Source organism: Elephas maximus, chromosome 25, assembly GCF_024166365.1.
Source record: "Elephas maximus indicus isolate mEleMax1 chromosome 25, mEleMax1 primary haplotype, whole genome shotgun sequence".
In the NCBI taxonomy this organism is placed as follows: domain Eukaryota; kingdom Metazoa; phylum Chordata; class Mammalia; order Proboscidea; family Elephantidae; genus Elephas; species Elephas maximus.
This window is the reverse complement of record NC_064843.1, coordinates 58,135,588-58,161,614: the sequence shown is the minus strand read 5'-3', so window position 1 is coordinate 58,161,614 and position 26,027 is coordinate 58,135,588. Positions and strand designations below refer to the sequence as shown.

The 26,027-nt window shown below is 58.7% G+C and overlaps 1 protein-coding gene across 6 annotated transcripts in view; it reads left to right on the top strand.

Moving 5' to 3' along the window:
- Positions 1-26,027, top strand: part of RRBP1 (ribosome binding protein 1) — a 68,244-nt gene that overhangs the window by 39,880 nt on the left and 2,337 nt on the right. For 2 of the 6 annotated variants that reach the window (XM_049869942.1, XM_049869940.1), the window contains exons 3-20: positions 171-319; positions 1,070-1,192; positions 6,220-6,372; positions 7,161-7,279; positions 9,498-9,651; positions 13,386-13,524; positions 15,239-15,408; positions 15,525-15,559; positions 18,225-18,315; positions 18,820-18,912; positions 20,883-20,975; positions 21,062-21,145; positions 21,232-21,321; positions 21,913-22,005; positions 22,451-22,522; positions 23,166-23,261; positions 24,087-24,170; positions 25,255-25,362. In XM_049869942.1, the coding sequence (XP_049725899.1) occupies positions 171-319; positions 1,070-1,192; positions 6,220-6,372; positions 7,161-7,279; positions 9,498-9,651; positions 13,386-13,524; positions 15,239-15,408; positions 15,525-15,559; positions 18,225-18,315; positions 18,820-18,912; positions 20,883-20,975; positions 21,062-21,145; positions 21,232-21,321; positions 21,913-22,005; positions 22,451-22,522; positions 23,166-23,261; positions 24,087-24,170; positions 25,255-25,362 (1,946 nt within the window). Of the gene's footprint in view, positions 1-170; positions 320-1,069; positions 1,193-6,219; positions 6,373-7,160; positions 7,280-9,497; positions 9,652-13,385; positions 13,525-15,238; positions 15,409-15,524; positions 15,560-18,224; positions 18,316-18,819; positions 18,913-20,882; positions 20,976-21,061; positions 21,146-21,231; positions 21,322-21,912; positions 22,006-22,450; positions 22,523-23,165; positions 23,262-24,086; positions 24,171-25,254; positions 25,372-26,027 lie in introns of all 6 variants that reach the window. The other 4 variants (XM_049869941.1, XM_049869939.1, XM_049869944.1 and 1 more) reach the window with 2 other exon arrangements.

The following is a 26,027-nucleotide window of genomic DNA, read 5'->3' as shown; positions in this document are numbered from 1 at the left end:
AGAGCAGAGGTGCCCTGAGTCATGCTCACTGTACCCAGCCCACAAGGAGACCTGGGCAGTGAGAGCCCCCTCGACCCTGTCTGGAGCCCTCTTCCTCTCTGGGTCTGATCAGGTTTGCTGTGCATCTGCATCTCAGTGCCTAAGCTTGCTCCTTCCCTCCCGTTGCACAGTGGTCCTGGAGGCCGACAGCCCTCTCTACCTGCCCTATAAGACGCTGGTCTCCACTCTGGGAAGCATGGTATTCAATGAGGGCGAGGCCCAGCAGCTGATCGAGGTCCTGTCAGAGAAGGCCGGCATCGTCCAGGACACCTGGCACAAGGTGGGCCACCTCCCTGCTGCAGGGCTTTCCACGCACCTCTCCTCTCGGGGCTGGCAAGGGGTCGTTGTTGCCTGGCATGGGCGCCCCAGCCTACCAGGGGATGCTCATGCTCTAGGCGAGGACCCTAGGGTGGCACCCAGGAGCCTGGAGCCCGGATGGTTTGGCCAGAGCTTGGGGCTCTTGCAGGGGGATTATACAAGCCCATCGCGTCCCTCTCCAGTGTCACTCTAGTGCTCCTGGCCACCGCCTGTGGCCTCTTGCTCCCCAGACGGTGCTGCCTGGCATGTGTGTGTTTCATAGCCAGAGTTGGAATTTGAGGTACTTTTGCTGGAGAATTTTGTGGCACCCTTTACTGGTTAGAGGTGTGCTGATGTGTCCTAATAACCAGGCTTGATAGTTCCTGCCCTAAGCATCCAGAGCTCCTTGCTGAGTCAGCATCAGGGGGTCTCCTGGGGGCATGACTGAGGGTGTGAAATGACCACCCTCCTCTAAGCCCACCCCCATCATCCCTTAGAGGGCCATCGAAGCGAGCCAGTGGGAAACATGCTCTGGAAGCTGCCCCGGCGTCCCTGTTGCACTGGGCCTGCAAGTCCTGGCAGGTGGGCGGCAAGGTGGGGGAGCCTGCCCACCTGGAAGCTCCCGCCCTCACCTCTGGAAGCCTCTGCTGCTGTTGGGGTCCAGGCCTGGTTGCTGGGAGGACAGCAGAGATGTCTGTTCCACTTGGGCTAACGTGCCCCGTGGCATTTATAGGCCACTCAGAAGGGCGATCCCGTGACAATTCTGAAGCGCCAGCTGGAGGAGAAGGAGAAGCTGCTGGCCACTGAGCAGGAAGATGCGGCCATCGCCAAGAGCAAGCTGCGGGAACTCAACAAGGTATGGCCAAGGGCGCCCCGTGGGCTCCTTCCCCATCCCCCAAGAGCCCCTTGGGTTATGGGGCCAGGCCTGGCACAGTTGGGTGGTGAGACTGGTGTGACAAATCTGTGGTTCCCAGGAGCTTGAGGTGGGGGCAAGGGGCTCACCTTCAGTGTGCCTTTTGGCCCTGAAGGATGGTAGGCTGCCTTCCTGGTGGTTATAAGCACGCCCAGAATATATGCAGGGGGTTAGGGACTTTGGCTTGTGGTCAGGATGGACCAAAACTGGACCGTTCACCAACGGTCCCTGTGAAGGGCTGTCTCTCCTAGGGATGTGCCTGAGAAAGAGGGGGCACAGTGGACCCAAGGTTGTCTTCTGGAGAATTGAAGCAAAAACTTGTGGGGAGGTGTTGGAGGAGCTGCCGTTCCCCTTTTTCTCAGATCCATGGATCAACCCTGTAGGAAGCACCTCACTTTACTGTCAGCTGGCGGCTGGGCCCATAAAATTCATGCCCAGTGAGTGATGCCTGGTGAAGGCCAGAGCAGCAGAGCATCACCCTCATCTGAGGGAGCCTCTGGGTGCCAGAAGGCAGGACCTCTTCCTCCCTCCACTCCTTCCTGGGGGACTGCTGGGTGGGGAGGAAGCCTGCCCCATGGGGCTGTAGACTGTAGCAGTGCTTCTCTCCTTCACAGCAGACAGGGAGGAGAGGGCTTGGGCAGCAGGCATAGGAGATGGCCTGGGACGCAAGGATGTCCCTTCCAGGGGCACCTGGACCTGATTGCTTGTGAGGAATCAGACGTGAGGCAGCCTGACCTCTGTCCTGAGTTCAGGGGTGCAGCCCAGAGCCAAAAGGGAAAGTCCATTTGCTAGGGGACAGGCAGGAGCCAGGGAAGAGCCTTTGGTGGCCACTTTTTAAATGCTACACCCAGAAGAAGAGGAAAAGACCAAGCCTTCCAGGGCCTTTTGCCCATGTGAGCTGCTGTCACATCTCCCAAGATCTGGCTACACAAGGCCTTCCTGTGAGCTTGTCTTGTGTGGGTGAATGCAGGGCTTGCTGGAGCCCCTCACCTGGCTCATGGAGCTGACTGCGTATCCCTTCCTCATTCCATGTTCACTGACATCACTCTGGGGCGTGACGTAGGCTATGACAAGAGTGTTTACACCATAGAAATTGGCAAATGGTACAGATCAGACCAGACTCCCCGCCGCCCTCCCCGCGCTCCACCCCCTGCTGTCCTGAGAGCCAGCTGACCAGCTCTCCACTGGTTAAGAGTCTTATCTGGGGGAGTCGTTCTTCTGTACCCTCTTTTAAACAAACTGAGAAATCCGTGTGAAAATGCAGTGGCCCCTAAAGAAAGCTAAAGCCAGAGCAGGTGGGTTGAGTACATAGCTAGTTGGCTGTGTAGTTTCCTGGTTACTACCTCTGCCTGCCCCTAATTTAGGGTGGGCCGGTTTTTTTTTTTTTTTGCTTTTTTTGAGGTGTGCCAGTGGGGTGAGGGGAAGCCTCTGGTGGTGACGGAGGTCTGTCCCTTCCCTATTGCTGGGGTTTGATCCACCTTGGAAAGGGCAAAAAGTGGGGGTGGGGTGTGACCTACAAAAGCAGCCCCCCACCCATGTGTTGGTCATTTGTGTCCAGACTCTCCATCAGTGGTGGCCCTGTGAAAAGATTTCCAAAACCACGGTGGCTGCTGATCCCCAGCTACCCTCCTCAGCCCCTGCCCCAGGCAGGACGAGAGAATCTCTGTGGCTGGCTACAGGGGCCCTGAGCCGCCTGGGCCGAAGTGCTTTGTTCTCCTAGTCCTGGATTCCTGGGCTCCGAGGGATTTGCAGGTGTGTCCAGCCAGGCCCTCCCTTCTCTCTGGCTCGCAAACACAGAGCTGGCCTGGGAGGACCCTCTCTAAACTGCTGACGGCTTCTGATCTTCAGACCGAGGTCTGCACCCTGAGCTCCCTCTGTACACCACCCCCTCCCCTACCTCCCACCCCCATCTGCACCCAGACATGCCGGGCCCTTGCTCACCTCCTCCAGGCCGCTCTTCCTTATCCATGAGCCTGAGTTCCATCTCCCTTATTCAGAGCCTCCCACCACCCCCATTTTTCCCCCCAGCACTTGGTTCCTTGTTGGGATTACGCCTTATTCTGTCATTGGACCAGGAGCCCCTGGAGAGCAAGCACTATGCCTACCCGTGTGTGGCCCTGCCGAGCAGGTGCCTAGGAGCAAGTGGCCACGACGGCCGAGGCTGCTGCTAGCCCAGAAGAAGCTGCCTTGGCCTCCTACACTTTCCACGTGTAGATGGTTCAAGGCTGTGGCTCATGTATCTGGTCCTTGCCCTTCCCTGTGCCCCTGGAGTTGACAACAGTGGATCCCAGCGGCCCTGTGGAGAGTTTGCCGCAGAGCTGATGTGCTTGTTTGATTCTTGGGTTGTGTCTCCTAGCCCAGTACTGTTGAGCAAAATTATGTAAGGAAGTTAAGTGACTGAAGATGTGTAAGTTCTTTTTAACCCTCCACAAACTGGTGAGATTGGGAGGATCTGTGTTTCCTGGTTCCCCTCAAGTTTTCTTCGTCCCTGTAAAGAGGTTTCTGTAGTTGACCAAGAGGGTTTTCCTTAATTTGTTTTCTTGGGGTCCGCAATTGCAGGCATGATCCAGGCACAGAGAACTTTTGGCGTCACCTGCCAGATGGTGGCCCCTACACACACGTTGCGTCTCTGCAGAGAGGGTCAAAGCTTTGCAGGGACCAGCGGGCTTCCACACCTCAGAGCACCATCCTGGGCGTCTGGGAATCTCCCAGGCTTCCGGCAGAGCTCCGGTGACATGTGGCCTGTCGTACTCCGTACTCTTTCCGGGGGTCCTTTCTTTGGGGCCCCTGTCCTGAGTGACTCAGACAGATCTCATCCTGTGCCCACTTGGGTTGCTGGGCCTCAGGGCCCTGGAGGGGATCGGGCTCTGAGCCATGGTGCAGTAATGGAGGCCCCCGACGGATGGAGTGCCCTAGGGGGAGCGGGAGGTGTTCGTGCTCCAAGGCCTGCCTTCCCGTAGCCGGTCCCCCTTTGGGATTGGGAGCTGAGCCAGATAAGCAGGGCAGTCCAGCCATGGGAGCACACACCATGCGGGGCCCACACTCGGGCTGGGGACAGTGCGTGAAAGAGCACTGGAGTGTCATTGTCTCCCAGCTTAGTCAGCGGAAACTGGGTCAGTGTCCCCCACCTCTCAGGACACTATAAAAAAATAAGTCTAACCCGTGCATCTGAATTAAGAATTGGACATGCAGGAGGAAGAAAAAGGAGCCATGGAGGGCTGGGAAGAATGGGCCCTTCTCTGTCCTTTCACAAAGCCCAGGGCAAAGGAAGAGAGAGTCCCACTGAATTCTGGTACCTACTCTGACCCGGGAGACTGGGGTTTGGTGCCCTGCGCCTGCACAGGGACCACCTAGGGCTGGGGAAGGGCGTCCCTGGACACCTCAGCACTGGCCTCTGGGGGCCCAAGTAGCAAGCAGAGGAGGGTGGGGGACAGCCTGTGAGGCTTCGCCACCTGCCCTTTATGTGGCCATGGATTCCCCAGGGCCTCTGAGCCCTGATGCCACCATCTACTTCTCTAGGCTGTTGTCTGGGAAACCCAGCACACAAGCACCAGCCTGGAAAGGGACTCCTGCTTTGCTCACGTGTGAGGCTATCCTACTGCGCCCTGCTTTGCCCACCAAGGGCCGGTGGGGCGTGCTTTTCGAGGAGACAGTGCAATGAAGTCCTAGCCCGCTGAAGTGCTGTCCTGTGTCCTGGGAGCTTCTGGCGCAGTCCGGAAGCATGGGGTCTTGTTACCTACCCCTTCCTGGGAGCCCTCTGGGCTCACACAGTCCCAGGTTCAGGTCTCAGTCCTGCCACTTGCAGCTGCCCACAGGCCTGAACAGGTTCGTTATCTCCAAGGCTCGGTGTTGGCTCTAAAGTGGAGGCGATGATTTTCACCTCACCAAGGATGAAATGAGACAGGTGCTTGTCCAGAGTGGCACAGTGTAGCTGCCCCCCACTCCTTTAGACAGTTAAGGAGAAGCTCCTTAACTTAGAGTTGCATGCTGTTGCTGGTCTCTCCCCCTGGGTGGGGCCCGGGGGATGATTGTCTTTGAAAAGTGGGGCCAGTGGTTCCTGGGGGTCCCAGGGCCTGTCAGACACTCAGCGCCACAGTGGCACCAAGTGATGACCCCCCGACCGGCACAGCCTCACCTCCCCTAGCTCATGGCCCCCTCCAGCCTCTGGCAGGAGGACACTCTGGCCCTAGACCTGGAGCTCTGCCTGGGGAGGGAGAGGTCCCCCACTTCTCTGGTCCACCGCCCAGGCTGGGGCAGGGTCTTGAATCTCAAGGGACAGTTGTACCCCATCACCCAGCCAGCTGGGCTCACAGTATTCCTGCCAAGCTTTTGCCGGTCTGGCTGGAGGGGCAGACAGGGAGCTCCCTTACCCCAGGAGTGATGGCATCAGGGACCCTTGCTTGTTTTGTTACCCTGTGCCCCATGGCTTCCACCACTGCCACAGTGACACAGGCCAGCCCTCCCTAGGCTTGCATCTGGTGTGCATCATGGCATCTGTCCCTGGGGTTCTCCAGAGGTGGGCTGACGCCCCGGCTACAGTGGGATGGCATCCCCCCATGTCCTGACCCCTACCATCAGGGCTCTCCACCTTCATGTCCTGAAAGTGACCTGTGGTTGCCTGGAGTACACTCATCACAGGCTGAGCCAGTGCCCCTGAACCCTGGCAATGCTGGCTCTGCCACCTCCCTGTGGCCACGTCGACACCTAGCCCATAATGGCACAGGGCCAGCAGGGTTTCCCAGGGATTCCTTGTGGCCTCGTGCTTACTTTCTGCTATGCTGAATCTGGTCTGTCTGAGAACTCAGTACACAGCGGGAGCTAAGCAGCGTCTGTTCTCAGGGTCCTTCCAGCCCCACGGTACTCTGAGTGTAACAGATACCACTCGAGATGGTCTTGGTCCTGTCTGATAGGCTCCTGGCCCCAGTGACTGTGCCCTTCTCTTCACCTGTCCTTCTCACTACTTGTCCCAGGAGCTGGCTGCGGAAAAGGCCAAGGCAGCAGCTGGGGAGGCCAACGTGAAGAAGCAGCTGGTGGCCCGGGACCAGGAGATGGCGGCGGTACAGGCACGCATGCAGGCCAGCTACCGCGAGCACATGAAGGAGATGCAGCAGCTGCAGGGCAAGGTGGGCCGCAGGGGTGCTGTGAGCCGGGGCAGGCTTTTGGGGGGCCAGGAGCTGCTCCATGTGGCAGGGCAGTGCCAGGCGTCCCATTCCATGCATGTGTATGTGTGATGTTAGTAACCAGGAAGGTGTAGAATACATCACAGGGAGCAAAGCACCTGGTCGCAGCTGGCCTGTGTCCCCATCTCCTGGGGGCCACCTGTGGGGCAGGATCTCAACCATCCTGGGAGCCTGGAACAGGACTGTCCAGATAGGGAGGCCTGGTGGCTGCAGAGCTCTAGTATCAGGGGCTGGAGGCCGGCACCAGGCAGTGGTCCTCCAGCATGGCCCTCTAGCCAGGACCCTGGTACTCATCTCTACAGCCTGCACTCTGCTTCTCCTGGGCTGTGACCTCCACCTGCATGGTACAGGAGCAGCCGCAGGAGGTCACTGGGCTGGGATGAGTCTTCCTTGAGGTGATTGTAAGCTGTGGGTTGCAGCTGTGTACTTGACTGGGCCACCTCGGAGGCAGAGGCGGACAGGGGGTATTTGAGGGCCTGGGTGAGTGCTCGCTGCCTGGGCGGGCTGGGCTGGGAGGCCTGGTGTAGGGGCCACACTGGCGCTAGAGCTTTGTGGTCCTTAGGCCTCTTGCTTTAAACAACCCTCCCAGCCTCCAGGTAGAGCAGGCAAAACCTTCCTGGGGCTTTCTGTTTGTGGGCTGTGTCCTGGCTGACCTCAGCCCAGAAGCTGACTCTCGTTGTAAAGCAGGTGCTTTGCCTGCCCCACTGATACCATTGTTGTCGACTTTTCAGGTTCGGACTCTTCAGGAGCAGCTGGAAAACGGCCCCAACACTCAGCTGGCTCGTCTGCAGCAGGAGAATTCCATCCTGAGGGATGCCTTGAACCAGGCCACCAGCCAGGTGGAGAGCAAGTAAGTCCAGAAATTCTGGTCTGCAGGAATGGCTGTATCCTGGAGGGTTCTAGAACTTGGGGAGGACTCTCACCAAGGCCTCTTGCCAGGCTGGCCAGGCACATCCTGGCTTTGTTACGGACTGCAGGCCAGTGGGCAGCCTTGGGCTCTGTTCTGAACCCTCCCTCTCTGGTGCGAGTGGTAACTCGGGGCCTAGTGTCCTCTTGGTGGTGACAGCTGCAGGGAGAGGCAAACTTCACTGCAGCATTCCCCCGTCGGGCCAGGGTGTGGATGTGGTTGGTGCCCTCAACACTGTTGGTGCTGACATCTTGCTTTCCTGCCAGAGTGCATGCTCCCCCCATGCCTGTCTTCACCACGTCCCCCACGTGAAGCCCGAGTACTAAGACCAGGCAATTGTCTAAGATGACCGTGGGCCTGGGGCCTTGGCCCCCCACTGCCCTGCGTTGGCAAGGCCTCCTGTTTGGGAGGGATGGTGATGTCCGTGTGCCCAGGTGATAGCATTGTATCACGGCACAGAGGCTGCTGCTCAGCACTGTCCTCGCAGTAAGGATCACCCCTAAGCGGAAGCACTGGTGGACCTGAGACTAGCATTCAGCCCCCGCAGTGAAAGGCAGCTCTCCTTTCTTCCCGTTCCCTGTCTGAGGTCACAGTGACCATCCACTGGCCCTGTAGAAGCCAGCTGCGTTTCTCCCACCTGATGGAGCTGTGACTTCCTTTGGCCTGACGTGCCTGCGCTGACCATGTCCAGGGCTCTGCATTGTCCCCAGAGCATCTCCTGGGTGAGGAGAGCAGAGAGTCCAGTCCTTCAGTGGGCACTGGGTGGACCGCTGCGGAGGAGAGCCTTGGCAGGGACGTCTGTGCCCTAGGCCTGGTTTTGCCGGTGTCGACCCCACCGTGGAGTAAATCTAAAGGCCATCTCCAGATAGTGCCCCTCCTGTCTGGGGACTCCCCTACTCTGTGCTCTTGGGGTGTGTGCGTGCACACATCTCACCTCCTCCTGACCCGCCATCCTGCCACAGATTTGGGGCTGCTATTTCCTCAGCCACCACAGGCAGGAGGAGCACGTGGGGCTGAGTGCCATCGCTCTGGTTCCGTTTCAGGAGGTGGGTATCGCCCCTAAGTAGGGGCAGCTCCAAAGCCTGGAGCTGTGTCCTCCGAGGAAGCAGCCGCTGACCTCCATTCAGTCTGCGGGTATTCAGCAGTGGGATGGATTTTTTCCCAGGCCCTCCCAGGGTTCCAGAGCTCTGTGGGTCCAGGAGCTGCCCCAGCCCCCCATCATTACCCTAAGTGCCAAGAGTCTGGCCACTGGTGTGAGTGCCCCAGTCTTGAATCTCAGGAGTATGAGACGTGCATGCTTGCGGCCCCGCTGAGGGCTTTGCTCAGCTTCCCTGTGGCACAGACGAGGATACGGAGTCCAGGGAGGTGGTGGGCTCCACAGCCCGCAGCTGGCCGTGCAGAGCAGCCAGGGCCCAGGCTCGCCAGCTGGGCCTGCATGGCCACCCCAGTGTGGTGGGCGGTCCTCTTGCCTCCCCTGCCTTGCCTGGTGCCCTCTCTGGATAGCGGTCCACTGCCTTAGAGAGTTGTCTTCTCTGCTGCTACGGGAAGCCATTGTCCTTGCCACGCCTCACTGCTGAGGAGGCAGGCACTGAGTGGCCCCTCTTCTTCAGTCTCTCTAGCTCCTGGACTTTGCTGTTGGGTACTGAGACCCAACTTTTGAAGCACAGGGTTGAATGGTCTGTCTTGTGAGAACACAGTACTCAGGGTTCTGCTGCAGCTGAGTTGGCCAGAGAGGAGGGCACGGGACCCCCAGGCTGCCTGTCTGTGGAGTGCGGTCTTGCCGAGTTGGCTGTGTTGTGGGCCCGTTGACAGTGCCTGGATCAGCACTGAGGAGAAGCACGCCTGGCCTTTTCTCTGTAACGCCTAGGAGCTCCTGGGAGGCACGGGCTGCTCTAGGGCATGTTCGCTCTGCTCTGTCTGGTGCGTGTGCTGGGCTGGAGAGGTGATGGCTCCAGCAAAGCTCACTCAGGCCCCACACGCCAGGCACTGCAGCGGTGGTTTGGGGAGTAGCTCCACAACTCGGGCAGCTGTTTATGAAAGAAGAGGTCCCCTGAAGGAAAGGCTCAGAGCACCAGCCTGGCCCTGGGGTGGCGTTCTGGGCTGGCAGGCGCTGACACGAGTCATTTTCCATCTGTCATCGGGCCTGGTGACTGTCTTGCAGGCAGAATGCGGAGCTGGCCAAACTCCGGCAGGAGCTCAGCAAGGTCAGCAAGGAGCTGGTGGAAAAGTCGGAAGCCGTGAAGCAGGAGGAGCAACAGCGGAAGGCTCTGGAAGCCAAGGCAGTTGTTTTCGAGAGTCACGTTCTGCAGCTGAAGGTGGGTCGAGGTGGCTGCTCAGTGGCCATGTGTCTGCAGGGAACAAGCCAGGGCTTGCCTGGCCACTGGGCCATCCCTTCTCAGCCATGACTCTGGAGCCTTGAGGTGCAGATAGGGCTGGGCTCGAGCCTCTAGCCTTAGCCCCGTTGATGTCTGTGGCCACTAGAGTCTGATGGGGTTTTCTCTGTGCTAAGCATTTTTCTGAAACCCTGGTGGCACAGTGGTTAAGAGGCATGGCTGCTAACCAAAAGGTGGGCAGTTCGAATCCACAAGGCCCTCCTTGGAAATTCTATGTGGCAGTTCTACCCTATCCTATACGGTCGCGATGAGTTGGAATCAACTCAATGGCAATGGGTTTTTTTTGGTTTTTTTTTGGTTAAGCATTGTCCTAAGATATCTGTGCACCTTTGAGCTTTAATTCAGTTAATTCTCCATGTGACCCTGTGAAGTAGCTAGTACAACTACCTGCATTTTACCCTTAAGGCAGTTTAGAGGCACAGAAAGGTTAAGCCACTACCCCAGTGTACACAGCGAGGGGGAGTGAGAGGCAGGATTAGCACCCCTCAAGACTAGCTTCAGAGCTGTGCCAGCTCAGGGCTTAACTTCTTGGTGACAAGAAAGAGCTGGCTACTTGGGGGGCTTCTGACCCTTTTTCTGCTCAATTATCAAGGCCAGGCTATAAGTTTGCAAGGACATTAGGGACTCCCTCCTGGAAGGGACAAGAGACAAACATGTAACGGTAAGGTTGGTGTTCGGGTATGTAAAGAGGACTGAAAGGAAATGTGGACAGATAAACACAGTTGGAATTCACGAGGTGGGATTGTGATGGTGAAACAGGCCTACCCAGGCCAGTCAGAGCCGTGGGGCCGCCTGGCTGGCTGTGTTTAAAGACCCCAGGTGGCTCTGACATACGCAGGGCTGAAGCCGATGGTGTGGGCCCCAGGCTGCTATCCTCATGCTTTGTCGTCTTAGAAGGGGCTGCTAAGACAGAGCCCTGGCCTGGCCTTGTCACCAGTCAGCTGCTCCTGCCTCTCTAGGCCTCAGGGCCCTCAGGGTTCCAGAGCCTGGGACTGAAAGAAGATGAGTCATTGGCAGTGGGACCTCTGGCATCAGGCTGCACAGTTTAGGCCCCACTCTGCCACTTCTTAGCATGATACTCGAAAGCCTCAGTTTCCCCAGCTGTCACGCTGGGGCGGCAGCAGCCCCTGCCTTGCAGGGTGGCTATGGGGATTAACCATGCTGGCACGCACAGAATGTTAAGGACAGGGCCTTGCCTATAACAAAATCTCAGTAAATGTGGGTTCTGAAGTCTCGTTCCAGAAATGTTCTGGTCAGACTTGGAAATTTAGATTTTAAGAAGTGTCTTAGTCATCTAGTGCTGTTATAACAGAAATACCACAAGTGGATGACTTTAACAAAGAGAAATTTATTCTCTCACAGTCTAGAAGGCTACAAGTTCATTTCAGATCATCAGCTCCAGGGGAAGGCTTTCTGTCTCTGTTGGCCTTATCATCAGTCTTCCCCTGGACTGGAGCCTCCTCACACAGGAACCCTGGCTCCCAAGGATGCACCCTGCTCCCGGTGCTGCTTTTTTGCTGGTATGAGGTCCCCCTGTCTCTCTGCTTGCGTTTCGCTTTTGTATTTCAAAAGAGATTACCTCAAGACACAACCTAATTCTGTAGATTGAGTACCTGCCTCATTAACGTAACTGCCGCTAAGCCACAGAGGCAGGATCCACAACACACGGGAAAATCACATCGGATGATGGAACAGTAGACAGTCACACGATACTGGGAATCGTGGCCTAGCCAAATTGATACACTCTTCTGGGGGACACAATTCAATCCATGACAGGAAGCGCCTCTGTCACGCTGACATGAGGAGTGGGGCTTTGTGTGTGGCTGTCCTGCCTTAATCTGAGGCTCCTTTGCTGTGAGCTGGTTCTTGGGGGCCAGTGTGTGTGAGGGCACCTCCCATACTGGCCTTGGGGTCCTAGAGGCTAGCATTGGGAGGTGGAGACTGTCCCTAGCTCAGGGTCCCCTGGGGTTGGCCAGGCCTGCTCGGAAGAAAGTGGTATGCTGAGAGCATGAAGACATCTGTCCTGGTTCTTGTTTTTCCAGTGGATGAACTGAACCTTAGAAACCCAGGGGTTTTTATAAAGTTCACTGGCCCGCGTAACAGGAGCCTGGCTCTGGGGTTGTCCAGTGTGGCTTTATGAAATCTGCTGGCTTACATAGCACGAGCCTGGCTCTGGGGTTGTCCAGTGTGGCTTCATGAAATCTGCTGGCTTACATAGCACGAGCCTGGCTCTGGGGTTGTCTAGTGTGTCTTTATGAAGTCCGCTGGCCTGCGTACCACAAGCCTGGCTCTGGGGTTGTCTAGTGTGGCTGGCTCATGTGCGTCACGCTCTCCTCCCAGTTGGAACGGTCATCTCGTCCCAAGAGGTGTGCGTGTGCCTTCCAGTAAAGGTTTCTTTTTATAAGTTTCTGGTTCTGAGTCCAGGTGGGCCTTTGATTTTTTGTTGCTTGACTGATGGAACAGTGTTCTCATTGATGTCAGTGATGGATGGAGAGATGCATGCGGTGGGCGGCTCCCTGCAGTCTGAGTGGGAGAGCGAGGAAAAGCTGGTGGTAGTGCTTCCAGCTGCAAATGTCTCCGCCCCATTGACATCCCTCCCTCTGGGGAGCACTGGAGCTGGAGGGGGATGCAGGGCTGTGGAGCGGCTGTCACCACCATCCTTTCTTCCCCACCCCCCCACCGGAGTTTGAACTGATGCTCTGCCATGTTCCAATGCAGAAAGTGTTGCTCACCCTCAGGCCGCCCAGAGTTTTCCACTGTGCGGCACACTTACTTCTCAATGGACGTGATCCACCAGGCTCTCCCAGTGGAGAGTGGCGCCCGCCGTCAGGGGCCCCTGTCTCTGTCGTTTTCCTTCAGAAGCTGTTATGCTAAAAGGAACTAAAAGTCAGGGTGTGGGTAACAGCACGTTAAAGGGGCTGAGAGATGGCCTCTGTGGGTGTCTGTCCCCTGTTTGTCGGCCCTGCCCCAGACAAGCTTCCTCTGAAAACAGTGAGAACTGAATTCTTCAGGGGGCTGGCCACAGTCTGAGGCCCGACTCGGCACTGCTGCCCCAGAGTCCAGTGTTAGGTATACCAGGATGCTCGCTGGAGCCAGGGTTGAGACCATCAGAGACCCAGACAGCCACCCGCCAGTTGTACCGCCTCCACACAGGCATGTGGCCGTCAAGAGAACGAGACAACCTATTCATACTCGTGTGAAAACATCTGCAAAAGAGTAGGCTGAACCATACCAAGTGGCCACTTTTGTAGTTCAAAGATGGCTGACAGTCGGCAATTTCATGTGGTTCACTTGATATTAAGAACCAAGTCAGAGCTGTCCACATGAAATGATCTTAATTATGAGCGATGCCCGTGTGTGTATAAGTGGTAGAGCAGAAGCAGCTGGGAAAGGAACCAAGGGACTGTGCTGGGGAAACAGAAAAAAGGTGAGTGTGGGTCCCTTGCCACCACCTCCGCTCACTAGAAGGGTGTTGGCTGGGACGGAGTTTGCTGCAGACTCGAGAGTGTTAAAGAAGGACGTTCTTTCTAGAATAGGCAAACCAAGAGCTCGTGGCTCTCCCAGGCATAGGATGGCCGCGTGGAGCCTCTGCCCTGCTCAGAGGCAGAGCTGATGAGGCGGCCTTCCGTGTCCTTACGGCTCCTCCCGCCCTCCAGGCATCGCACAAGGAAAATGAGGAAGCCCTGCAGAAACGCCTGGACGAGGTCAGCCGGGAGCTCTGCCGCTCCCAGACCAGCCATGCCAGCCTCCAGGCGGACATGGAGAAGGCCCAGGAGCAGCAGCAGCAGATGGCGGGTGAGGGCATGCTTCTCGGGTGCCTCGCTCTGGGCCCCACGGGCAGGTTGGTGCTGGGTCCCCAGAACCTGAGGAGTGGGCTGACCCTGGCCAAGTGAGGGAGTCGGTGAGGAGGGAACTGAACCCTGCAGCTGGAGACCGGATGTGGGGGAGCAGAAAGCGCCACCCCCACCCCGCCCCGCCCCAGCCTCCTCGGGGCTCCCTCCCACCCTCCAAGCCCTCATGGCTACTGGTTGAGCCAAGGTCATTCTCCTGCGGCCATCACTGGCCCACTTGGTGCCACGTGCTTGCGTTGGGCCTCCCTGGTTCTCCCATCTAGATCTACCCAGAGGCCAGGCTGGGGTTTGGAAGGCTGTGGTCCTCCATGCGCATAGGCCTGCTTCATGATGGGCCAGTGATAGCTCCCTGCCTAGTGTGCACCTGAGTGTCGTGGGCAGGTCACGGGCACCAGGGACTTGCAGGACGAAGCGGTGCACAGAACTACCCTCTAGGAGGGATATTGGCATCGTCAGATAAACCTGCAACAATAGCGTCACACAGCACTGTACCCCATCCAGGCACAAGAGCCTACATGACCTAGAGCTGGGGTGGCGACTTGTTTCTGTGCAGAACCAGCTTCCTGGGCCACATGGTGTCTTCACAAGTGCCCCCCTCTGTCGCTGCAGTGCAAAAGCAGCCACAGACAGTCTGGAAGCATAGGGGCCTGGCTGGGTTCTCGCCGGGGGCCAGCTTGGCCTACAAGGCGTAGTTGGCTGACCCCTGATCCAGAGGGCCAGGTGTGGGTTTAGATTGGTAGTCAAAGAGGCCTCACTGGAGCTAGAGGGTGTCTAAGCTGAGCTCTGGGGGACAGGAAGAGTGGGCGCTGCAGTCACCAGGGACCGGGGGAGGAGGGACAGCCAGTGCAGGGCCCTGAGATGGTATGGCTTGGGAGTGATGAGAGTGTGCCAGGAAGTGACCGGAGGGCTTGGGGCAGTGGACGAGGCCATCTGATTGGCACTTTGGATACTGGTGCTGGGTGGAGAGTGGACTGTAGGGGCAGGTATCACCCGGGAGACCAGGGAGGAGCCCCTTGTCCAGGCCAGAGGGGATGATGGGGCTTGGCCCAGGTGACCATGAAGTGTAGGTGGGGAGGAGGTGGAATATGGAGCCAACAGGGCCTTGCCAGCAGCTGGGGTGGCAAGGGCACGCAGGGCGAGGGGCCTGGGCACTCTGGTGATGTCAGACCGAGCTGCCTAGTTAGTGTCACTGGGAGGGCAGACCAGCCGGGGAGCCATAAACACAGGGTTACATTTAGAGCCATGGGACCTTCTGAGGTCACCTGGGAGGAGGACACCCAGAGAGGAGATAGGGAGGGGTCCTGGACACTGCAGGGTTGGGGAGGGGGAGCAGGAGCCAGCCAAGGAAAGCAGGGTCAGCAGGATTATCAGCCACTCTGGAAAATTTCTGGTCCAGTCACCCCTGCCCTGGTCTCTGCTGTGAGCAAGTCTACTGGAGAAGGAATTTGTAGAAACTTCAACTCAGATTTGTTCTGTGGTTTTCCATGGAGGGTAGAGGGCATTTCATCCTATTCTAGGGGGTCCTGGAGCCAGGGGCTGATAAGCCCAGCCAGGGGCACGTCCATCATCCTCAGCACACGAGCAGACACGGTGAAGGGGGGCGTGGTCCTGGCCTCTCTCTCATCTCCCTCTCTCTCGTCTCCCTCGTTCTACGACAGAGCTGTACAGCAAGCTGCAGTCCTCGGAAGCAGAGGTGAAAAGCAAATGTGAGGAGCTGGGCAGCCTCCAGGGGCAGCTCAGGGAGGCCAGGACTGAGAACACACAGCTCACGGAGAGGATCCGGTCCATCGAGGCCCTGCTGGAGGCCGGCCAGGCCAGGGATGCCCAGGTCAGCTGGGCCTTCTCCGGGATTGACAGGAGGGGAGGGTGGGCCCATCCACGTCCCCCACCCACTGTATAAGGCAGGGTGATGAAGAGTGAGTGAGCTCTCTGTCTCTGTTCCAGGCCAGCCAAGCGGAGGCCGACCAGCAGCACGCCCGGTAAGCTGGTGAGGCGAGGTCACTTCGTGCTGGGCCGTCAGTGGGTGCCAGTTCCCCTGGGGAAGTCCTGTGTCAGAGGTCCCTTCCATCTCCTTCCAGTGACAGGAGGGCAGGGTGGCCTGGCGGGAGGGAGGGCAGCCAGGACTCACCTGTGGGGGTGGTGGGAGGTGCCTCTGTGTGCTGGCAGTGGGGAAGGTTTCTGTGTGTTTACCAGGTAGGACTGAAGCAAGGGATTTTAGGGACTGAGGTCAGGAAATCAAAAATAGGCAAGGTTGTCACAAAACCCAGAATCAAGGATCTGGGACATAGCCTAGGTCTTTTGCTGGACCACAGATAGGGGATATTGATGCAATTTAGAGCCAGCCATGGCAGGGTTGTGTTCTTTATCCACAAGGTAACTCTCCCGTAGCCAGACCTTGCCCTTCTTGGGGTCAACAGGCCCCAGCTGGGCATGGTCAGGGACTGTTGGAGGGCTGGGGCCAACACCTGGGTGGGGATCACAAGTCTGGCTAGAGTCCTTGGGATTGTTACCTGGAGCAGGTGCTCATGAGGCCGAGAGTCCACAGAGCCAGCCCCAGGGAAGGAGGTGAGCATGGGTGTGTCCACTCCCCAGTCATCCAGCCAACACGGCCCCCTCTCCTTGGCTGTCACTGCGGTGAGTCAACGACTGTACGCTTCTCACCCAGTGTGGTCCACATCTGGCCCTGGGGTTGGGGGCTGGGAAGGAAGCCAGCCTCCCACAGGCCCAGTACAAGTCACGGGAGACCCAGCCCAGCCCCTCGGCCTGACTCCCCGCTGGCGCCCTTGGCTCCAGAGACCTTGGGCCGACTTGGTTCTCAGGGGCGATGACTGGGGGGCAGGGAGCTTGTGCGTGTTGGGGTTTCTGCCCTTGTGCTTTAAGGTGAGATCTTGGCCCATACAGTGAGTTACTGGGGTGACTCAGCCTTGTACTAAAAGGCACAATTTTACTTTTTTGCCTCATGCAGATGTGTCTGGTGAAATCTGATTTTTATTTCCTTCCCAAACAAGTTTCTGAAAGTTGAATCCAGTCTGGGTCAACTCCTCTGTTGTGTAGACTCGTAAACTGGCCCCAGAAATTCTGGAACCAGGTCCCTGCCCCTGCTGGCTTGGCTCTCTTCTTCTTCGGGGTTTTGTTCTCCTGGGGGCCACTCTCGGGGTTGCTGGCTGGAAGCAGGTTGTTGTATAATGGGGGGGTGTCGGGAGCAAGTTGTGAGGTGTGGGGCTCCTGAGGGCTCCCAGCCAGGCTTTGGCAGGGGCAGGGTCTGTGGGTCCGAAACCAACCCTGTCTTGCAGGCCAAATGCAAGTTGCGTTTAGGGTAAAACTGTGAGGCTGTGTGGTGGCCAGCAGTGCCGCGGCAGTGTCAGGGAGCCAGAATGAGGCTTTCTGTGAAGCTTTGACCGCGGCTCATGGTGGGAAATACAGTAGATTCACTCACATGTATCTGAAGAGTTTGACAAACCCAACTTACCTTTCGTACATGTGGTTGTGCTGTTGCCTTTTGTCTTGTTTTTTGTTAAGTGTTGGTACCCCACTAAATTGCTTTCCTGACCCACTGATGTGATACCACCTGAAGTTTAAAAGTCATGTTGGCAGGCAGGTGGGTGGGGGCGTATGCATGGGCCCGTGCAGGCCGGCTGCTGGCCAGAGCCCCGCGCCTCCCTGCGCTGATGGCACCCCCGCCCCCACAGAGCACCCACCTCTGGGGATGAGGATTTCTTCCCTGTGCCTCAGAATGGCCCGCATTGCTTCGATTCACGTCAGCTCTGGACGTTGGGTTTCGTGTGTCTTTGGGGCCTTTCCCATCTTTCTCACACAGAGAGTGTAACATACTCATATGCTCACTGGAAGCTTGTTCCTCAGAAGAGCTAGTGCAGTTCTCACGTCGCCCCTTCCCTTTCTGGGTGAGGGTGGGCTCAGCCACAGGGCTCGGACCTAGAAGGAAGCAAGAAGGCTAGGGCCATTATCTCGCCGGTCCCACGGCTCTGGGTTCACCTGTGGTGATCCTTCACACTCACACCCCAGGGCACAGAACAGAGGAGAAGGCTGGGGGTCTTGGAAGAGCTTGGTTTTGGGCAGATGGCCTCACTTCCCAGTGGTGGGAAGTCAGTGACCCGGGTGGCTGCTCCGAGTCTCCATTGGTGTGTGGATGGCAGCTGTCATGAGTCTTAGCTTGCAGGGGGTGGGGGGTCTCTGCAGGTCAGCAGAGCCGCAGAGAGAAGCCGGCTGCCACGTCTGTGGTGGTGGGGTAGGACCAGGTCTAGTGGGTGCAGCTCACGAAGTAACAGACACACCGCACGGGAAGCAGGGTGTGGAACGCATAGCCGCCCAGGCCACTGTGGCCTCTTCAGCCCCTCCCAGCCCCAGCAGCCAGTGAGAATCTGGGACAGCCTCTGGGTTCTGCACCCCGGCCCCCAGCACCCTGGACTGATGGGGGCTGGAGCAAGCTGGCTCTTGCTCAGCTTGTGCACTCCAGGTGGACCTGGGCAGGCCCTGGTGGAGGTGGTCTGCGTGACCCTTGCTGGACTGGGGCCTTGGGCCAGGGAGGAACCATGGACAGAGGAAGGGGAACACCTGAGGTAGAACCTGGGCAGTGGGGCTGTGGGGCCTCAGGACCAGAGCAGTGAACCCACTGTCTCCCGTCAGCCTCCAGGAGCTGGAGTCCCAAGTGTCATCTCTGGAGAAGGAGGCCACTGAGCTCAGAGAAGCTGTGGAACAGCAGAAGGTGAAGAACAACGTGAGTGTCCGGGGCAGGCGCTGCTGCAGAGGGCGTATTGGGGGAAGGCCTGGGCAGAGGCCGGGCCTGAGAGGGGTTGCTTTTTCAGAAACAGCCTGAGGAACCTTTTCTCTGAAATTGCCCTGAGAGAGTCAGAAAGGGGCTTTGCTGGCCAAGCAGGTCAGCCTGGCTCTGGTGGCCTGAGCAGGGCTGAGATCCAAGGGACAGGCTGACCTTCCGCGCCTCCGTCTGCAGCCTGTCTGAGGGGCTTGCCTCTTCACACCTTGTGGCCTGCCCACCCCATGTCGGGCGGGGCCGCCATGGCCTGAAGTGCTGCTTAAGAGAGGTCACAAGCTGATGGGGTGGGCCAAAGAAGAGGGCATTGTGTCCCTTAGCAGGTCTGCTTTGGGGTTTGGAATGGGTTGGGCAGATGCCCAATGCGGGGGCAGCTTGTGGGGCCGTGTGGTCCGTGCGGCCGCTGATGTTCCCCACGTGCCCTCCCTGCCCACCACCCCCCACCCCCAGGACCTCCGGGAGAAGAACTGGAAGGCCATGGAGGCACTGTCCACAGCTGAGAGGGCCTGCGAGGAGAAGCTGCGCTCCCTGACCCAGGCCAAGGTCAGCCTCCTGGTCGATCCTCAGACGCATCTGCCCAGACACCTCAGAGCAGTCCTCGGTGGGCGGTGGGGGGCTGGCACACAGGGCAACCCCTGAGCTTCTGCGTTGCCTCTCTTTCCTTCCTTTCTTTCTTCTTCCCTCCCTCCTTTCTTTTCTCCACTTCGTTGAGATGAGTCAGAAGGGTGCACACTGGATTGCACGTGCTCTCCTGGCCTCTGCCACCAGGGGGCAGAGTTGCATGCAGCCTCTGGGCAGAGGGACCAGTTGAAGACACTTGTTTTCATCATTTTGCTTCCATGGTATCTTGTCTGAATAGTCCTGCTTCTTAGGCTCTCTGGGGTCATGCAGGCTTGGCCCGGTGCATTCTGTGATTAATCTTTAAGTCACAGAAGAAGACATTTTTTGTAGCGAGCCCTCAGGAATCATTTCCACATTGGCCTGAGGCGTGGGGATGTCACCGTTCCTGAGGGTCCCCACATTGCCCTGGAGCCTCGATAGGGGCCAGTGCTGAGACTTGGGCAGAGACATGACCTGCAGAGTCTTCTGGAAGGCGCTACTCCGGCCTCCCAAGATGGTCAACAGCGGCTTTAAGACACGAGCAGTTGGCCAGCCCAGCCGTGCTGGGGCTCCTGGCCCTGGGATCCTCACCCACTGGTCCTTTGGCCACATGTGTCTATCCCTTGAGGAGTGCCTCTGGGCAGCCAGCCTCATTCTTACATGTCTGTCTGTCTCAAGTCATGAGTCTTGCAGTGACCTTCATCAACCATCCCAGGAAGCAGGAAAGCTTCATCAGACAAGGACCCCAAGACAGGGCAGGGGTGGAGGGCTGGCCTCCAGTCAGAGCTGCTAGAACCTTGGGCTTTGAGCCCTAGGAGTGACTTCAGGGACGTTCTGGCCTCTGTGTGGCACACACAGAAGCTGTGACTGGAGAGGTCACCTGCCTTGCTCACAGTCACACAGCCATACAGACAGGAACTGGCCTCAGGGTCTTCTGGCTCAGGGGGACCCCGGGCACTATCTGAATAACCAGTCATGTTTCAGCACTTTGCAGAGAGGAGTGCAGGATGTGTGTGCAGTGGCCATGCTGAGTGTTCATAGCTGTTCTCCATAGCACACAGTCCAGAATGCCCTGTCACCTCCGGCAGCTCTACCTGGTTAGGGTTCCTAGTCCCAGCTGACAGGCATGGCCGGGTCTTGGCCAGGGCTGGCAGCAGCGTCAGCCTTCGGGAGACAGGTTATTCAGAAATACCTGTAGCCGGAACCTTCGGGGGCCTCCTACAGGGTGGAGCTCTGCCACCCTGCTCTGGGCTTTGCGGTGTACCTGGGTCAGCCATTCTTTTTCTCCAGTTTGTGCTGGGCGGGAGCTGCCACCCCTTCCTCAGAAGGACTGCTGGGCTCCAGTGCCAGAGTGACCCCTGGGCCCCAGACAAAGTCTCTGAGCCTCACTGAGCCTGTTTCGCCATCTGCAGTGCAGGCCATCTCCTGGTCACTGGAGAGAAACCCCTGAGGCTGGTCGCTGCTGTCAGACGTGCCTCTTCTCTGCCTTTACTATCAGCCCCATCTCAACTCTGCTTTCCAGCATTTGGGGTGTCCTGACTGCTCCCCGGCTCCTTCCCATCCCACTCCGTCGCCCAGTCTTGGGTCCTCCCCCCTACCCCCCGCAACACACACGGAAAATGAGCATGTATTGAGCATCCCTGCCATGTCCCTGCCATTGGGGGCTGCCACATTACCCCCATTAGAGCTTGGTCTGTTGAGGGGTGCTAGGCACAGGCTGGTGTTAAACACCCCCGACCAGCTCTGCCCACGAGCCATCTCATTTTGTCTTCCCTGTGTTTGGCTCTTGTCTCCCTGGGAACACTGAGGCTGTGCCCTTCCTGGAGGAAGACATAGGCACAAATACACACCCCTGGGGTGTCCTCACCCTGCTCCCCAGTTATCCCTCTCACACCCCTCCCCCCCGCCCACAGGAGGAGTCTGAGCGGCAGCTCCACCTGACTGAGACACAGACCAGAGAGGCCCTGCAGTCCGTCCTGCCAGAGCTCACTGCCATATCGCACCAGGTAAGAGAGGGGAGCCCACCCCAGCCCTGTGCACCCTGAGCCTTCACAGGCAGCGCCGCTAGGCCCCTCCTCTGCCTCTCTTGCAGAATTACGCCGAGTGGCTGCGGGAGCTCCAAGAGAAAGGCTCAGAGCTGCGGAAGCAGCCGCCGGCCCCTACGGAGCCTTCTCCGGTGAGCAGGGTGGGAGCCGAGTCGCCTCATCCCAGCCAGGAGGACACCTGGTTGGGCTAACCAGACCCCACTCTCCCCCCACCCAGGACCTGGCCTCCAGGCTGCAGGAGGCAGAGGATGCACAGAACACCTTGCAGGCCGAGTGTGACCAGTACCGCAGCATCCTGGCGGAGACGGTAAGCCAGCAGCCTGGGGCTGTGGGGAGGGACTGTTTGGGACCCAGCAGGTGGCAGGCGGTGGAGGACAGGTCTTAACCTCTCCGGGCCCCACTTCTTCAGCTGAGTGATAAGGGGGTGGATCTGAGGCATCCCGTGGTTACTAAGCTGTGGAGGGAGTTGAGTAAAGGTTTGGGGCTGGCTTGGTTGTAAGAAGGTAATCACTCTTGGGAGGAAGTGATGAGTGTCTTGCTGACTGCTGCACAGAACCCTATCCTGTGACCCCAAGAGCAAGTGAGCCCAGCCCTCCCAGCCCCTGTCTGCCCTTCCTGCGTACCTCATCCTGGGGGCAAAGCCTGGTGGTTACGAGAGTCCTGCTGGCTTCGTTCCATCACGTGCCTGTGTCAGCCCTGAAGCCGGCACTGGCACCCAGGCCACAGCACCCCCGCCCCCGGACTGTGGCCACCTTTAATCCCATGTAACTGGTGGCAGGGCGGGGACAGAAGACGGGTGTGTGATTGAGTGGGCTGGGCATGGGGAGGGAGAGGCCAGCACCTGGAGGCCCTGGGCAGCGGCCGTCCGGGTCCCTGCCTCACACCTGTTGCTCTGCAGGAGGGCATGCTCAGGGACCTGCAGAAGAGCGTCGAAGAGGAGGAGCAAGTGTGGAAGGCCAAAGTCAGCACCACGGAGGAGGAGCTGCAGAAGGTACTGGGGGCTGCCCGGGCCCTTGGGACCGGGGACCCCCGCCCCTCCCCCCCCACCAGCACAGGTCCAGTGACAGGCTGTGGCACAGGAGGCTCGGCTTCCACCCCTTCCCTAAAAACCCAAGTGTAACTCACTAAGACGGACAGCTGGGCCCACGTGCCCTAAATCCAGGAAGCGGACATCACCACCTGTGTCACTTGTGGGGTGTGCGTCGGTGGGGAGTTTCCTGGTGACCCATGTGAAGTGTGGCTGCAGGGTGACAGCTGAGCTCTCCTCGGCCTGGCTCCCAGTCTCATGCTGGCCTCCTCGCCCACACCCACGAGAGGTTGTGAGGCTGTGTGGGCATGGCTGGGGGAGAAGGGGGCCAGCTGAGCCCCAGAGCAGCCTCTGACGAGGTGCTGTGGCTCTCCTGGCTGTATTTTCATGGGGCCTCTCTCGCTTCCAGTCTCGTGTCAAGGTGAAGCATCTTGAAGAGATTGTAGAGCGGCTGAGAGGAGAACTGGAGAGTGCTGACCAGGTGTGTGCAGGGCTCTGCTCAGCTGCTTCCCCTGCCCCTCGAGTCCCTGAAACATGCCTCGTTCCAGAGCCCATTTGAGTTACTTCCCCTTGTGGGCCCCTTATCCTAAAAGAGGCTATTATCCACCAGGCCAGGTGACCCTGTCAGGCCTGTTCTTCTTAATGAGAGGCATGTACTTCTTCATCCTGGCCTGAGACACACCATGGGCCCACACAGAATCACCAGGGCCTGGCCGGCCAGGCTAGGCCCCACCCCACACACAGCGGCCTCTTCTGTGCTGTCTCTATGGGGAAGGTGCTCAGACCCCACCCTGCCATGCTGAGACTCTGAAGTCAGCTCTGCCCTTGGAGGAGGAGGCCCCCTGCCCACACACACAGGATCTGAGGACATAGCAGCCTGGGTAGTGTCATGTGCTGGGTATCGTTGGCATTAAGGGGTCTTTCGCCATGGCTGCTTTCTTGTTGGCTTGTTTCCCCAGCCAATAGGCCTCTTCCCAGGCCTTGCTTATCCCAGGGCCAGGCTATGCGTGACACCCCCATTGCCCTGTTCCCTGGGGTTCGTGCCCTCGTGCCAGCAACATAGAAGTTGTGGACATGTATGCATGTGCTTGTGTGCACACACGGGCTTGCGTGTGTCTCTCCAGGTGCGGGAGCACACCTCGCATTTGGAGGCAGAGCTGGAGAAGCACATGGCAGCAGCCAGTGCCGAGTGCCAGAGCTATGCCAAGGAGGTGGCAGGGGTGAGTGCACCTACCCAGGGCCCACGATCCGCTCAGCACCCTCCCAGCCCACCCAGGGCCTGCGGTCTACTCAGCCACCCCAGCCTACCCAGGGCCCCCGGTCCACTCAGCCCCCCCAGCCCACCCAGGACCCTCGGTCCACTCAGCCTACCCAGGGCCCACGGTCCACTCAGCTCCCCCAGCCCACCCAGGACCCTCAGTCCACTCAGCCCACCCAGGGCCCACAGTCCACTCAGCTCCCCCAGCCCACCCAGGACCCTCGGTCCACTCAGCCTACCCAGGGCCCACAGTCCACTCAGCTCCCCCCAGCCCACCCAGGGCCTGCGGTCTACCCAGCACCCCCAGCCCAGTGAGCCCTGGCCTGGGGCTGTCGGACCTGAGAGAGTATGTAGGGGCTGATCTCAAAGAGGCAGCCTCACACCGAGAGACACTGCACGTGCTCCTTAGCGGGACACTCCTGGCTCAGTGCCACCATTTCTGGGGCGTGCGGATTTAAAGCAGTGATGTTTATCTTACCGTCGAGAAGCAGAAAGCACAAATTTGAAGGCCCCTGATGTTGGTTTAACCGCAGACTTCTAGGCTGTTTTTGTGAGAGATAATCGTCTGTAAAGTTTTGGGAAGGCCTGAGACGAGGCGTGCACTGAACGCTGCCCATCCGGGGCTTCGTGACGACAGCGCAGCTGGAGCCACAGCAGCCCCCTCGGGCCTGTCTCTGCAGGAGTTCCCAGGGTCTCGGTGAGGTGGACGCACTGGCCAGTGCGGACTCTCAGTAACTGGCTTCTTCTTTCCCTTTTCCCTGGCACCTGGCTCTGTTGTCCCCCCAAGTTGAGGCAGCTTTTGTTAGAATCTCAGTCTCAGCTGGACGCAGCCAAGAGCGAAGCTCAGAAGCAAAGCGACGAGCTAGCCCTAGTAAGTGCAGTTGTCCCCTGGGGGCGGTGGGAGCGTGGGGTTGTACGTGTGTGCACACATGTGTGCGCACATGTGTGTGTGCATAATCTGCCAGGTAAGGTGGCTCAATAGAGTGGGCACGTGCATGTCCCTGTGCCATCTAGAGGGGGCCTCCTTGCATGTTTGCCAGGCACTCAGAGCTGGTCTCATCACCACCAGGACCCGGGTAGTCGCTCTTGATTTCCCACGCCCCCCCAGTGTGGTCCCTGATCAAGGAGAGTGAGCTCAGGGCTGGGAGTCTGGGGACGTGTACTTCCTGTGGGCCAGGGCGTCCCTTAAGGAGGACAGGGACCTTTGTCCTGTGGTTTTGAGCAAGTCCCTCGCCCTCCTGGGACTTTTTCTCACCAGGAGCTACAGCTTAGCCTAGTCTGGTCGCGCCTGGACTATGTGTGCAGGGCCTGCCTGCCCTGGGCAATCTTGCTCCACCTGGAGGAGCTTCCTGCTGTGCAGGCGGCCCCTGAGCCTGCCTCTCAGCCATGGCATCTGACCCAGGTCCCAGTGCCTTGCAGAGTTCAGGCCCAGCCTCAGGAGTGGGCAGTGGGGCTGCAGTGGGGCCTCGCTGTCCCCAGTGCTAGCCCAGGTGGGGCTCCAAGACAAGGACCTTGTCTCTGTCCTGCACAGGCCTTTAAAAATCTTGAATGAGTTGGTAGATATTTAGAAACTGGGAGATTTGAGATAGAAGCGCACATCTCTGGTGTTCTGAGAAGATCCCGTAGGACCATACTCCCGGTACTGGTGGGCCTCCCCAGGGACTGCTGTACTCACACACCTGCCTGCGCTGGGGGCTGCGGTCCAGACTGAGCCACCTACCAGAGCCCCTTTCTGCACCGGGCCTGGGCGACGAGCCTGCGTGGGGGCACTGGACCCTGCCCCAGTGCACTTGCATGGCAGGTGGGGACGGAGACGTAGGTCACAGTTACCAAGCCAGGCCCCCTTGGAGCCACCTGTGTGGGCAGCAGCGGCTGTCCCAAGCAGGGTCCTGCGTGGTGAGGTGGGTGGGCAGCAGCAGCCATGTCTCTGCACAAACACACCCTCCCTGTTTCAGGTCAGGCAGCAGTTGAGTGAGATGAAGAGCCACGTAGAGGATGCTGAAGTAGTGGGGTCCCTGGCTGCCCCCCCAGAGGTCCCCGCAGCTGAGCAGGACCCCGTCGAGGTTAGGGCGGTGAGCGGTCCCAGACGTCTGTCACTAACCACCTGTGGGGCTCCCCCCAGCCCACTGGGGTCCAGGCTCAGGGCCTTCCTTTTCACTAATCACAGTGGCTCTGCCCTTCTTCACCCACCCGCTACTTGCAGCTTTGCCCAGGTGCACAGGGAGGGCCCACCTAGGTCTGAGAACTCCACAGAGCAGGGGGTGGGGGAGTGGCTGGCAGCAGCAGAGAGGGGGATGGTGTGGGGTGGGCCTTGGCCTGTGGTTCTGCGCGTGCATCCTGTGGGCAGGTATAGGTGGAGGTGGCCTTTGTTCCAGGGACACTGCGGGGGGGATGGGGGCGTTCAGCCACAAAAGGAACTCAATTCCCATGGCAGCCCTTGGTAGAAGTTGTTAGGGAGACATATGCTGCCCCTGACGGTCCTTACCAGGAAATAGGGGCTGTCACCAAGTAACAGTGGCATGGCTGCAGGTGGGGCTTCTGTGGGACAGGACCTGCTTGGTGGCTCTGAGATGTCCTTGCCATCTGGGCCTTGCTAAAGGTGCCCGAGGTCAGCATCTCCGTCGACCATCGCAGGCTCTCTACGTAGGGGGCTGAGGTCTCGTCTCCCCGGAGGGTGAGCGCTGGAGCACCCGGCCAGCTGCTCTGGGCAGACAGGAAGTCTCACTGG